Source organism: Zootoca vivipara, chromosome 4 (assembly GCF_965207765.1).
Source record: "Zootoca vivipara chromosome 4, rZooViv2.hap1.1, whole genome shotgun sequence".
Classification (NCBI taxonomy): domain Eukaryota; kingdom Metazoa; phylum Chordata; class Lepidosauria; order Squamata; family Lacertidae; genus Zootoca; species Zootoca vivipara.
In genome coordinates, this window is record NC_142587.1 from 76639926 (window position 1) to 76654376 (window position 14451).

At 39.5% G+C, this 14451-nt stretch overlaps 1 protein-coding gene across 3 annotated transcripts in view; it reads right to left on the reverse strand.

Moving 5' to 3' along the window:
- NBEA (neurobeachin) overlaps window positions 1-14451 on the reverse strand; it is a 365422-nt gene that overhangs the window by 161586 nt on the left and 189385 nt on the right. For all 3 annotated transcript variants that reach the window (XM_088668226.1, XM_088668227.1, XM_035114662.3), the window contains one exon: window positions 7261-7404. In XM_088668226.1, coding sequence (XP_088524352.1) covers window positions 7261-7404 — 144 coding nt within the window. The remainder of the gene's footprint in view (window positions 1-7260; window positions 7405-14451) is intronic.

A 14451-nucleotide genomic window follows, 5' to 3' on the forward strand; every position in this document is an offset into this window, starting at 1 on the left:
TTCACATGGATTTAACATGGTTGTGGACAAAGTTAAAAGCCCCTCTCATCTGATGCCAGGTGATCATGTATCAGCAATGGCCAAGAACTACTTTTAATCATCTGCATCTGGCACAGAAACTGTGACCATTTTGGATAAAGAGTTTCCTATAAGATTCTAGATTTGTTCTTTTGTCCTTTCAACGTTTTACGGGAACATGAATGAAAAATATACTTATAACCTTTTTGGTAAGTGATGATAGATGAGCTAAGGCTGGGCCAGAAAAAAATGCAGCTTGCCTGTCAATCAAATTTCTGTCTTGTGCTTTAGAACTTACACTCATGGCTGCCTACAGGGTTGCAGATGATAAGGGTACTACTGTCACTTGAAGCAGCCCTAAATGAAGTGGTGCATTTGAAAGGTCATTTCACATCTGCTGTATGGTACTAAGGCTGCGATCTTGTGGGGATAAACCCCAGTGAACTCTGTGGGACTTACTTCTTTGTAGAAATGCATAGGATTGTACTCTTAAGTAAAGACCCCTTACCTCCAATCAGAATATTCACCACCATCACTTTAATGGTAAAAGCTAACATTTCTGTCACTTTCAGATAAGATTAGTTAGCCGCCATCTTCTAAATCATGAACACTTTTAAATTTTAAAACGAATATACCAATTCATACATGGCCATGAACTATAGTTAGTTCAGTCTTAGTCACACAAAATAGTGACTGAATAAACAACAAGTTTTCAGATTAAATTATTTAGGGTAATACAACTGAAGTAAAAAATGCATACCGTAAATGCTAATTTATGTAGTGTAATGATGAACACTTAGTATCTCTGTATATATTTTTTCATTATAAAACACCCTGAAATAAAACATGGGGGGGGGGGTCAAACTGCTGGACAAAAGCACCTGTCTTTCTATTCTTTATACTATCTTTTCCCAGAACCTCTTGGTAAGTCTGCCTTTATTATTTAATTACTGCCATTTTTGCCTCTAAGGAACATTTCAATATATTTTAATGTGGATGTTAGTATCAGAGTACAAAATAGATGCATCATCTCATATAAGAAGGGCTCATAGATGTACAAGTTGTAAGGATGTCCATTGGCTCTGTGTGTACCCCAAATAAAGAGACAAATTGAAGTGATTCTGCACTTGCCTCCGCCTCATTCAGTCACTGCCTATAAACAGCCAAGACTTCACTCTTGCATCCTATGCTATGCTTCCACCCAGTCAACACAAAGTTACGTATAAAAGCATTTTCAGTGGTTGCCGCACCTGAACAGTTCTGCCAGCACAAACTTTTAGTGGCCCAACCAAACTTCCTCACCCTCTCTTTTCCCAGTTCACACCCTAAATCTGCTCCGGAGGTGAGTGATCCCTCAGAACAGGAAACTAAATGTCAATGAGCTAGTGAAACTGTTTAGTTGAATACTGCCCTAGGTTTGGGGAAAATGGCCAGCTTCCAGATGTTTTTCATTTGGGCTCATTTTCAATGAATGGAGTTGTGATGGTAGGGGGAAGCAGAGGCTGGAATGATAGCTTAGTTGATGTTTTCTGAATTGTTTCAAATAGCATATTTTCAAATAGCCCTACACTGAACTAGAGGGCTCTCCAGTCTTCAGGATCTACTTTTAAGAAGTGCAAGGGCTGAAGCAGGAAAGTGCCAGAAAGCCCCAGTGGTCACATGGGCCGCATCTCTACATCTAAATCTGTGTTGCTAAAAATTGCTGAAGCTTGTCCAGAGGGACATTTAAAAATTCACAAATCTTCAAACAGAAAAACCAGACAAATATTTCAATCATGTAAATATGTGTAGCCTTTTAAGTAATTATCCAAAGAGGAACCACCAATTTCCTGCTCTGCTTGCCTTCCCCAATTCCTCCATCTGCCTTCAGGATGGACAGTCCCCACCAGTGTGCTAAGCCAGCTGTTCCTGCAGTTCTGTCCTGCCTTCAAGCTGGAATCAAGAAAGACAGGAGGGAGCTGGAATCAGATAGAGATGGATGACATCCATCTCTCACTCCTCTCTCTCTGCTAAGAAACAAGACAGAAACCTCAGATATAACCTGGCACATCACACTACTGTTCCACTTTCTCTTTGGCTGCACAACAGTGAGGTATAGTTTCCCTAGAACAAAAGCTCTGTTGAGGCTAGAGGTAAGAGCTAGACATGGATGTAGAAGACACAGAGCTCTGCTTTGCTTGCCACCTCTCGAAACTGTCAGCCACCTGGATAGCAGGCAACAGAGTCGGGAAGATGAGCCCTCTGTAAAAAATGCCACCCAGCACCCAAAGAGGAGGATGGGAGAAGCTAAGTGAATGACTAATAAGGCAATCACCCTTTGTGGTGGCAATACCTATGTGCACACAGGGGGCAAGGGAGCTAGTAGGTGGCAGACACCTGTGATGAGCCTGGGGTGGAATAGACAAAGGCAGGGATGCAATGCCACTGTAAGATGGGAGGTGTTTGTGCCATATCTTAATGAGTGCTACAAACAAGCTTGGAAAAGGGCCAACATGCCAAGGTACCAGAGAGCCAAGAAAGCAATTTGCATAGGATAATTACAATGTTGCAGCTTTCTACAGCAAGTATCATACACGTGAATAGTTACTAAATGTTTTTCTTTCTTTATTACGGTATTTCCCAGTAAATCAACTATTAGACCTTTCCCTAGCCGAAGAAGAGTTCGCAGTCAATTTATGGATTAAAAAACAAAAGAATGTTACAGAACCCAGAATCACTTGGTGCAGGTGCAGAGTTTCTTATTCAGTTTGCATAGCACACTGTCATCTACCAATTTGGAAAAGGGGGAAATCCTTAAAAGATCTATGCAACTGACACAATTTTAAACTTAGGATTTTGCTTTTAAAGCTCAGAGTGGGTGTACCCGCTGGCACTAGTATGCCAACACAGCGGTACAAAATGGATTTACTCTCTGCTGGCTCCTATAAATTAGTCCAAAGTATTGCATGGGCACTTGTGCTGTGGCACTGGGAAGGGGGATGAGTGAAAAGGGCAGGTTTGCCACCTGGGCAGTGGTGCAGATTTGCTTATTGGACAGCAGCTGACCATTTTAAAATTTCATACCTTCATTCTCCCATCTGGAGGAGAAAACAGAATTGTTAGGACAGGAGAAGACTGATGGGAAGAGATCCTCCTGCCAACTTATTATGAACAAAACAAGAAAAAATGGAGACCAGGCAGAAAAGACTTGGGAAGACAGAGCTTATGGTTCAGAAAAAAATGGGAAGTTTTATTTTGGGGGATGGGCAGCAGAGGGAAGCATTAACTAGGGGCATCTGGGGATATGAATTATTGGAGACACTTGGGCCAGCCAGATTTCCCTGGAAACTCAAATGTGATAGCTTTCCCCCATTTTCCTCTAGCACCTGATATTCAGAGGTACACTCCCCCTGAACACGAACTTTCCATTTAGCTGTCACAGACAATAGTTGTTCATAACTAATCTTCCACAAATTGATCTTATCGTTCTTAAAAGCCTTCTAAGCTAGCAGTCATGACATCTGCAGCAGCATATTCTAAAAAGAAAAGAAAAAAATCTTTCAAGGCTGAAGAAATAATGTGTGCAATACTGCTGTGTGAGGCTGCCTGAATTTGTTTTTCCCTCTGGCTTTTTTTAAACATGGGAAGTTGGATGAGGGGGAACAATTCCGAGCATGGCATTCAATGGCATTGCAGCAAATGAGTCAAGAGGGGTCATTTTTAGAAGGGGAAATAATTTGGGGAGGGGGTGTTTGGGGCACAGAGCTCACCTCTGATTTGTATTCGGTGCGTGGTCTTAAGAATTGCTTGTCTCCATCTTTTGTCCAGCACTCTCTTTCCAACAGTGGCCAGTCAGATGTCCCCCAGGAATCTTACAAAGAAGGCACAAGCTAACAGTATTCCCATGGCTTGTCTCCAGAATCCAGTATTCCTAGGAATACTGCCTCAGACCATGTAGGCTTGCTTACATATCATAGTTGATAGGAGATACTTTCATGAGACAGCAGGATTGGGAGCCACAGATGGAACCAAGAGGAAAAGCCTTCTAAGGCCAGGCTCAGCAGAGTGGGACTTTTAAGAGATACCAGGAACTCCTGTGCAGAGCCTATGCTTTGCATGCAAAAGCTCCCAGCTTCAATCCATACTGACTCCAATGAAAAGGATTTCAGGTGGCAGAAGAAGAACCTCTGCCTGAGACTTGGGAGAAGCAGAACCCATTTGCATAGATAGGGGTGAGCTAAAAAGGCCAGTGGACTAATACCGTGTAAGACAACTTCATATACCCCTGTAAATTTAGTGGATGGCCTTGTTTACTATTTCTGAATCACCATCAAGGGTTGGGCCCAGACCTCTGGTCTTCAGAAATAAACATTGCAGTAGCAGTGCTTTACAGATCACATTTGTTATAGAAGTTACTGATTATTTAATATTCAGCCCAACATTCAAATCAACTCTTATTATCTTTACACTATCTGTCAGTAAATGACCATTGAATGCTAGGAGCATACTTCTAAACTACAAGTTAGTAGAATTGTTATTCAGAAAATTAATGAAAATCATGTTTTGAACATTTATGACATAGAAAATAAATGGATCAGATAGACAAGTTAATAATAATCAATTCACTACAATTGTGCAAACTGAGATGCTGCTGATTCATAGTTTTAGACACTAAAAAGTACTACTAGTTATTGATTTTTCTCAAGTGATTTATCAATAAGCAACTTGCCTCTTGAAATGAACAGTCTGGGAAGAAATTTAGGAGCTAAAATTGAAACAGAAAATTATGAAATATTTATTATTATGAAATAAGGCGATGAAATACCAAGTTTTTTTTATATAAAGTTGACTGCAGTTCATTTGGTGGTTACATTATTGTTGTTCTTAAAACCTTAAGAACATTTATCAGATTTTAAACAGTATTTAACCGTAATAAGATTTCAGCCACACATGATTCTAACACTAAAGAAAATGAAAGCATTCCTATGCACTGTACTTTAGTTTTACACGAAAAGTAGTCAAGCTGTGAAACTTGAAAATGACCAGAAAGCTCAGTGTGCATGTGCTCTAGAGGTATGGCCCTTCTCTTTTCCTGTGCCAAATGCAGAGTAGCAACATGGGAGCCTCTGAGTTAGGCAACAACAGCACAAACTGTAAGGCTTCACCAAAGGTATGGGTAAAAGGTATCTACATCTGATCAGTAATTGTTGGACAGGAAGGAAAAAGAGGTAGCTGCAATGGCTGTGCGGGGAGAAAGGACAGTAGCAAGAGTTAGGAAATAGTAGGTAGGAATGATAACCTCAGCAGCACAGATGTGGAGGAAACGCTGGTAAGATAAGCAAGAGAGATAGCTGAGAAATTGATTAGAAGTGCTTTGTGCTTTGTGGCATTTACCCAAATGAAGGTTTTTGGAAACTTGGGCTCTCTCTTTTACATAATGTCATGCATTATGCTACTGCTGTATTCATTGAAATAGGACTGAGACTTCAGTTAAATTAAATGTAACCAATGTATGTAGATTTTGCACTACTTAGGAATGCTATTTTGTGTATTCTTCTATCACATCGGTTTTCTTCAGAACAAAAACAAGTGGGCATTTCTTAACAAAAGCATATATATATTTACATCATGTTGAATAACCCCAATCCACATTCACCCTCGCTGCAATTTCAAAGTGACAAAACGTAATTTTACACAGTATTTTCTGGAAAAATTAAATTTTGCACAAACAATTGTGCATCATTTGTTTGCTTTTGGACAGATTTTGAAAGTTTATCTTCATAAAGTGGTAAATCTAGTAGTCTGATACTTAAGGTATTATGCCTATATTTATACAAATTAATTATGGAATGAATACTTAGCAGTTCAGTTATCTAATATTGTTCCATCTGTGTGACAATAAGCTACTTTGTTATTCTATATAATATTAAACTGTCAGAACAACCCTGAAAATGTGAAGACATTTTTTACACTTACTTCACAGAATGTGCATAGTTTCCCCCTCGCCCCTGCAGCACACCCACCAGAATTCACAACAAGACTAAAACCTGTCTGTTGTAAAACATAGGTATAAAGGTTTTCCCTTTGAATCTGAAGCCTAGCTGAAAGTTTCCTTTTGATCTCCAACAACTGCCAAGCACCTTCTGGTTCCTTCAGCCTGTTGAACTTTAGGAGAAAATGTGAGTTAACCTAAAACTTGTCTAGATTAACTGGTATGGGGAAATGGAAAGGAGTAATTACACTGAATGCAAGACAGATGACAGAGAAATATGGGATATCTGTTACCATACTTTTCTCCAGGAAAGAGATTCCCCACCACCACTTTTCAATTCAGGTGTTGAAGCTACCATTAATGCCCCAGAATTAACTGCTTTTATGTTAAGAGGATCTTAATGGCATTAATTGTTTCAGCAATCATTTTATTTATGTTAGGACCAATTGCTATGCTAGAGCTGGACTCTGGTTACAACTGCATTTGTGAAGAAATGATACTTATTTACCAAAACATGCTTAGTCTGAAGCCTTGGAAAATGTTGTCTGATCTATATATACAGCAGATTGCTATGAGCCAGTAACTCCCTTCACTGGCCTGGTCTGGCATGTCATATTAAACCATAGTTAAAATAAGGTATGATTTAAGGCAAACAAGCAGTGTGATGGTGCACGCCAGTGAAATCCTAAGCATTATATGCTTGTCCTGGTTCTGCTACGCTGTCAGGAAACAAGCCATGATCTGGTTTGTCCTGTCATTCAAATGCAGGCATGGGGTTTGTTTTCTAATCTTGTAATCCAAATGGGGAAAGTTTTGAAAATCGCCCCCCACCGCCCTAATAAAATGTTCACATGGGTGGGAATACTTCTAAACATAACTGGTCAGGCTAATACATCTTATTTTCCCTTTTGTTACATTTTCACAATAAAAATCCTTTAATATGTCTAATTGACTGCACTCAAAATATTCTTTCTAAAACATAGATCAATCTTTTTTTATCAGTGTATTATGACAGTTGGCACGATTGATTTGGACATGAGTCACCCAGGTTCATCAGATCTTTGACTAACCAGTATTTTATAAAGTTGTGAGGATAAATTAGATGAAAACAGTGGGGAACTTCTGCAATCTGTACCAAGCGTTTCCAAAACAACAAGGCTCAGTATCTCACACAAATGCCAATACAGGACACAGTTGGCAAAGTTTAGAAAACCAGTTCAATTACTATATCATTTATTTACATCAAACTTTTTTAAAAAAAAGATTTTTACCTGCAAGATTGTCAATCTCCTTCTCTTGAAGCAAGCTGACAGCATCATCATCTCCTTCCAGCATGAGCTCAGTTTCAGCATTCTGATTGACAACAGCTTGGCTTCGGAAGGTTTTCTTTGACTTCACTACATCTTCCTCAGTGCCTATAAAAAAGGGTTACAAACATTTTAGAATTCCGTTAGGTCTTTAGATCAGTCTCAACAAGCTGTTTTCGAATATAAAGCAAATTAGGCTTGCCATATGTCTGGAAAATTCCTGACATGTCCTAGTTTTCGGATGTATGGCAATGTGATGGAAAAAGCAGTGAAAACAGCTCCAAAAGGTTTCCTCCGAAAAGCTCAACAATTTTGGGGTCTTCCTAAAAAAAAGGCTAAACAACAACTTTGGGTGTCAGGAATTTTACTTTTTGAAAAATATGGCAACCCTAAACAAATGGAATCTATCCACTGATACAAATATCAATGATCAAAAATATCACTTCAAAACGGCCTTTCAAGAACTTTTAATGCATGGGGATGTGTGCTCTTTAGAGAACAAAGGCATGGTAGTAAACTTCAAAACAGAAGGCTGGGCTCCAACTTGTTTTTAACTAGCCTGTCATTGCTGGCAGTAATCCCCTCACATCAATCTGGCAATGCATTGTAGCAGAAAGGTACTGTACTAGATGCGCAGGTGAATGTGGCAAACGTGCTGGTTAATGATGTAGACAAATCTTTCTGAGATCAGTTTTGTTTTACAATATTAAACATACATTTATCTGAAAGACATATAAAACTAGCCTGCTTTGGATTGATAGAAGCTTGTTGGCTTGGCTGTTCTTTAAATTTATCACTCAGTTGAGTATACCTCAGTTTGCCACAATATACCAGGCATTTATCTAAATGAAAGTGTAGGAGACCGAAGTTGCCCTTCAATCACTGTATCCTTTATGAATTAGAGTTCCATTTATCAAAATTACAGAAAGAAGAGGTAATGTCTCAGAAGGCTGTCTCATTACAAGGCTTATAAACACTGCCCTTACAAAGAAGTGGTTTAACACCTAACAAATCAAAAATTGATTGGGAATTGAATTTATTTGAGATAATCTATCTTTGGAAGACATGTCGTACTGAGTGCACTTCTTGGCCTCAGTACCCATTCATCAAGAAATTAACAAGCAAGTTCCACAGACCACCAGACTTCCTTGGATTCTGAAGTACGAAATATGTTAAAAACAGATCTGTCACAGATGTTCTAATTGCATACTCCTGAAGGTTTTTTTGTTTCCTTAAAGGATATCAAAAGAAAAGATACAAGCTAAATATTTCTAATTTCTCTATAGAAGTACACTGGCAAGATTGTAAATATGCATTTGGAATCAAACTGTACTTAGTATTGTTAGCATTTCTAAAATATAATAAAAAATAATTTTATTTATTCTAAAATAATACAAATACCAGGGAAACATCCAGACAGTGCAATCTATCAAGGACCAGGGAGCTGCAGAGTGGCAGATTCCAAAGCCCAGTCAGCTGCAGCCAGCCAAGGCAGAAGAGGTGTGTGAGTGAGAGAGTGAATCTTTCCTTTTTTGCTGCACCATCTGGGGTCCCCAGGAGATTTGTGGAGCTTTGGATCTCATACATACAAAGGCTCTGCTATTCCGCCCTGGCATGCCACATTTGGGGTCTTTAGCAGTGGGGTCTTCTATCAGCAGTGGGAGAACAATCGTCAGTAGCTTTCTGTCTGTTAGGGCATTGCTTGGTTCTTCTACCATGGCAGAGTCCTGTCCTGCTAGTGAAGAGGGGCCTACGTACCATCCTAAACTCATTCTAAAGACATTACCATTGTGGGGTCAGGACCGCAACCTAAGTACCCTGTTTCTCATATTTTAAGACATACCCATAAAATAAGTCATAGCAGGATTTTTAAGCATTCAAGGAATATAAGCCATACCCCGAAAATAAGACATAGTGATAGGCGCAACAGCAATGCCGGCCGCAGCAGGAGGAGGAGGAAAAAAATAAGACATCCCTTGAAAATAAGCCATAGTGTGTGTTTTTTAGGAAAAAATAAATATAAGACATGTCTTATAATATGAGAAACACTGTATGCTTATTTAACATGTTTCATTAGAGGTAAAAATATGAAAGCAATTTAAAAATTTAAAAATCAGATAGTATCTGAATGATTAGGAAGCTATGAGAAAAGATCTAGGAAAATTGCTAAGAATGTTTTCCTTGATTATCCTGGATTTACCCAATCCTTCAAGACTGTTTTGTCCTTTCACTATGCTTCGTAAGATAAGGTGACAATCCAGAATGCAACCCTGTTGATAGTATGAGAATTCAGTCTCTAGGTTATATCACAAAGTGCTTTTGCGAGTATCCTTTGTTTCAAAAGCTGCTATGAGAAACAGGAGTTATTGTGTGAGGGAAACAAGCACTTAGACCTGTAGACTGAGTTGTGTGGTTCTTTGGATCCAGACCATGGGCTACAAGCTCACCAGGTATCTTTTGTACACATAAGTGCCAATGCACAAACTCCCCCCCCCCCGTTTCCTTATCTAAACGTATATGCCCCACTGAATGCAACAGGACTTAATCCTGAATTGGCATGGTTATATTTGCACTGGAAGGAATATGTAAAAGAGGAGAAAAGCAGGTCTCTGATACTGATTTTTACTCTCTGTTTGGTTCATCTAAATGATTACAGATGCCAAGTTCCTTGCAGTTTATTCTAGCCTTAAAACTTTGACCTGTGTACCTGTATTTAGGACCTTACGTAATGACACTGGTTTCCTGTTTGAAACCTGAACTGGATAAAAATCGACAAATCACTTTCTCTAGTATATTGACAAGTAAGTATATGGACCTAGTGCAAGACGCTCTGCAGAATAAAGGGCATGTACATTTAAGATTGTTCTAAATGTAACATGAACCCAAATACATTATAAAGCATTAACAACAGCTCTGGGTTTGTTTTTTGGTTGTAAGTGGAGAATTTAAATGGTTCAAACAATAAATCTTTTCCTAAGATGCTTACATCTGACAGAGGACTTGTGATGCTACCGAAACCACAATTAAAAATGAAGGATGAGATTCAGCCAAGTTTTACTCAAACTAGACCTACTGAAATTAATGAACATCACTAAGTTAGGTCTACTCTGAGTAGAATCTAGCTAAATGTTCTATGGCATGATAAAGGAATTGGAATTTACTAGTCTCTTATTTTACTAACATTTTATTTGCAGAACACCACTAAGAAAATAACCACAGAAGAAACAAATGTTGAAATCTTGAATAAAAGAAATAGAAATAAAGGATGGGAAATATCATTCAACACTATAACTCAGAATATAATGTCTGAGGAAATGAGAAAAATAAAGGACATATACGAGGAGTGCTGCAAAACATGTTAGACTTAAACACACAATTTTTCTAGGATATATTAACTAGGGTTCAGTATCATTAGTCTTCTGCAAAACATGACTGAGATAATAGTCCACCAAAAATGTTTTTATTAAATGGGTTGGCCACACTCTTGATCCGAGACTAAATTTCACCTATGACAAGAAGATCCCACAGTTCTTCATACCAGTTTCTAATTTTGGGGGTATTAATACATTTCTATGCCTTTGCTGTCTGAAATTTAGCTGCAGTCAGTAACTGGGTAACGGAGTCGATGAATTATCTCTGAAACAAAGACACTGAAGAGCCCTATCCATGGATCAAAAAGAATGGTATATCACTTTTGATATGAGCCAGAATCTCCCTTCAGAATTTTAATAGTTTTGGGCATTTTTGGACTATACTATGTATAGAGATGGGACCCAGGTGGCGCTGTGGTTAAACCACTGAGCCTAGGGCTTGCTGATCAGAAGGGTCGGCGGTTCGAATCCCTGTGACGGGGTGAGCTCCCGTTGCTCGGTCCCAGCTCCTGCCAACCTAGCAGTTCGAAAGCACGTCAAAGTGCAAGTAGATAAATAGGAACCGCTACAGCGGGAAGGTAAACGGCGTTTCCATGTGCTGCTCTGGTTCACCAGAAGTGGCTTTGTCATGCTGGCCACATGACCTGGAAGCTATACGCCGGCTCCCTCGGCCAATAATGCGAGATGAGCGCGCAACCCCAGAGTCGGTCACGACTGGACCTAATGGTCAGGGGTCCCTTTACCTTTACCTTTTTATGTATAGAGATACATTTAACCTGACCACAGCCCTATCAAGGCAAATTTGAGCAACTGTAATGTAAATGGCTCAGTTTGCTTGGTGGGAGATATCATCTAGTAAATAACATATAGGTGGCCTCCTTTGTGTTTAGCAAGCGAAATGTGAGCATCACTCTTTTCTTTTTAAAGGGTGTATGAAATTGCAGTTAAGAGTTTAAAAGTTTAATCCCTCTCACTGAAACACAGACAAATTCTACTCAATGAATCACCTGAGACCAGTATATATTATGAGCAGATAGACCAAGGTACAGACCTGCATTAATCCAGATTCCATCAAATCAAAGGGAATGGGGCCACTGAGTCAGTGGAATAAGGAGTGCACTCATTATAAAGAATATTTTCTCTCTTTAAAGTAGAATAAAACAGCAAGAAGCATGAAATATAATGACAGAGAGCCTTTTGAACACGGTATTTGGCATGTCAACATTTATTTTGATAACATCCATATTTTCCTCTCAAATTTCATTTAAACTTGTAAATTCTCATTTGGATTCTTCAGGTCACAGCTGGTACTAGGTATGCAAGCTAAGCTTCAAAGATAACCTGCTGTGTCCATGCTTAGAAGAAGTCAGTTCAAGGCTACTTGAATAAATGTAGACTCATAACGTGGCTGATTTCAGACATGGGTAGACTTTCTGAGCAGCAGAAGCAAAAAACACACACAAAAAACCCCAAATACAAATACAAAATTCAAACCAAGCACATAACTCAGTTCAAACAAACCACTCAACATCATCACTCATTAACATCCATTCAACTTTTAAGGTCACTAATTTCATTTTTAAAATAGAGTGGAAATAAAAGTAAAGTTTGCTTAGAGGCCATGTTACAAGCCAAGGGAGAGTCCTGCGTCTTTCAGAGTTCATTCCACAGCTTACTTCAGTGAATTATAGATAAGGCAATTTATGCAGAGAGTTCTCTTTCATCTTTGAAGAGGGCTGGCAGAATGGAAAGTTAACTCATTTTAGTGTTACCTAAATGTACTGACAGGAAATTCTAATGTTTCCAAACATCTGGAAATCAGCTTCATGGGATGGTGATTTCTTTTCTTCAAGAATGCCTTTTCATATACCGTCTTTTACAGCTTTATGTGGCTCCTAAAAGAGTGTTTTGACATAACTAAAGTCTGTCTGCTTCACAATAAAATGCTGCATTTAATTTAAAAAATATTTTACAGAATAAAGATGTTTTTGTGAAGTTCTACTCTCTTGGACACTTATACGACATTTCTTGCTTCTTATTAAAGTATTTTAGCCTGTGTTGCTTTTTAGCACAACATCCCTGTTTCAGTTTATAGTCAAGAGTACTAATGAATTGACTCTTAAGAGATAACACATTTCATTACCTGAGGTATTTGAGGCTCCGTGGCGCAACGGGTAGCGCATTGGACTTCACTACCTGAGGTATGAAATGAGAGCAAGAAAACGTACACATTTGGCATGTCTTCCTTGTTTAATATTGTAAAAGTAAAACTGCGTCAGGCGGTAAACAATTAAAAAGATGCAATCATGAGGCTGCAAAGTCCCAGCAGGCCCTAACTTGCAGATCTAGCAGCAGGGCTCAGGGCAACGTTTTGGAAGAATCAGGGCAGGTCACAAACCAAGAAACTGCTGGACTGGTTATTGCTGTACAGCACCTCCCTAATAATGGCCAGAAGGTGTACTGCATGCGTAAGCCCAGTTGGGTCAAATGATCTGAGAATCCTGGTTTGGTTTGGCTTCCAGACTGAGCAACTTGTCAGCTAGTGTAGTAGCTGTACAGACTCCCCAAAACTAATGCTTTGTTGCTTGAATATTGGCTTTGCCTCACCTCACCAGAGGCCTACTTGAATCTTGCCTACCATTTTGTCTTGCTGAAAGTCTTACTTGAATGTTTACTGAACTACTGGAACAGGTTCATAGTCTCCTGGATCCATCACTAACACTAGAGACTTCAGTGGCTAGGAGTGCCTTTTACCAGCTTAGTCTGGTAGGACAGCTACAGCCATTTTTGGGCTAGGATAGCCTGACGAATGCCATCCATTTGCTGGTAACCTCCAAATTAGATTACCATAATGTGCTCTGTGTGAGACTGCCCTTGAGGCTGACACAGAAGCTGCAGTTGGTGCAAAACGTAGTGATTCGACTATTCACTGCAGTGGAATATTGCCACTGCATTGGATTTGAAATTCAAATTATGTATATAAAACTAACTGACCCGGCCACGCGTTGCTGTGGATTTTGGGGGGAGGGGTCCAGATGTTTCAACTTTGTGCTTGTATTTATGGTTTTTATTTTTTTGGTCTTCTTATGATTGTGCATTTTCATTTGTTTGTTTTGGTAGTTTTATTTATGTTTTAAATTTTAAGAAGTGTGATTTCCCCCACCCTGTTCTGACTCATGACGTTTCCTGTCCCTTCCTCCCACCACCACCGGCTTATCCCTATGATTTTTACTGTCCCCACCCTCGGTTTATCCCTGTGATTCCTCCTCTCCCACATGCAGTTGTTACAGATAGATAGATAGATAGATAGATAGATAGATAGATAGATAGATAGACGTGGCTTAATGGGTCTTTTATGGTGGGTTTTTTTTAGAGGTTTGTTTATTAAGGTGGTATTTTGTTTAGTTTTATAGGGTGTTTTTTGTTTGTGGGTCAGAAGTGGGTAGGGTTTAAGATGTGTGTGTGGTGTGTGTGTGTGTTGTGGTGTATTTGTAGTGTGGGTAGTTGGTGTGGTGTGTGGTTTTAGAGAGTTTGCTATGTGTTGTTGTGTATTTTGTTGTTGTGTATTTTGTATGTTTTGGTTTGTTTTTTTTGTTTTGTCCCTCTCCCCCACCACTGCCCTCTCACTCCCAGGCCTAATGGAGGCCTGGCGGCCTGGCAGGGGCCTGCGGGCCAACATAAAACAAAGGCCGTGCTGTGTCCTGCGATCTGGGCGCTCCCTCTCCCCCCCGGGCCTAGTGGGGGCCTGGCGGCCTGGCAGGGGCCTACATAAAACAAAGGTCGT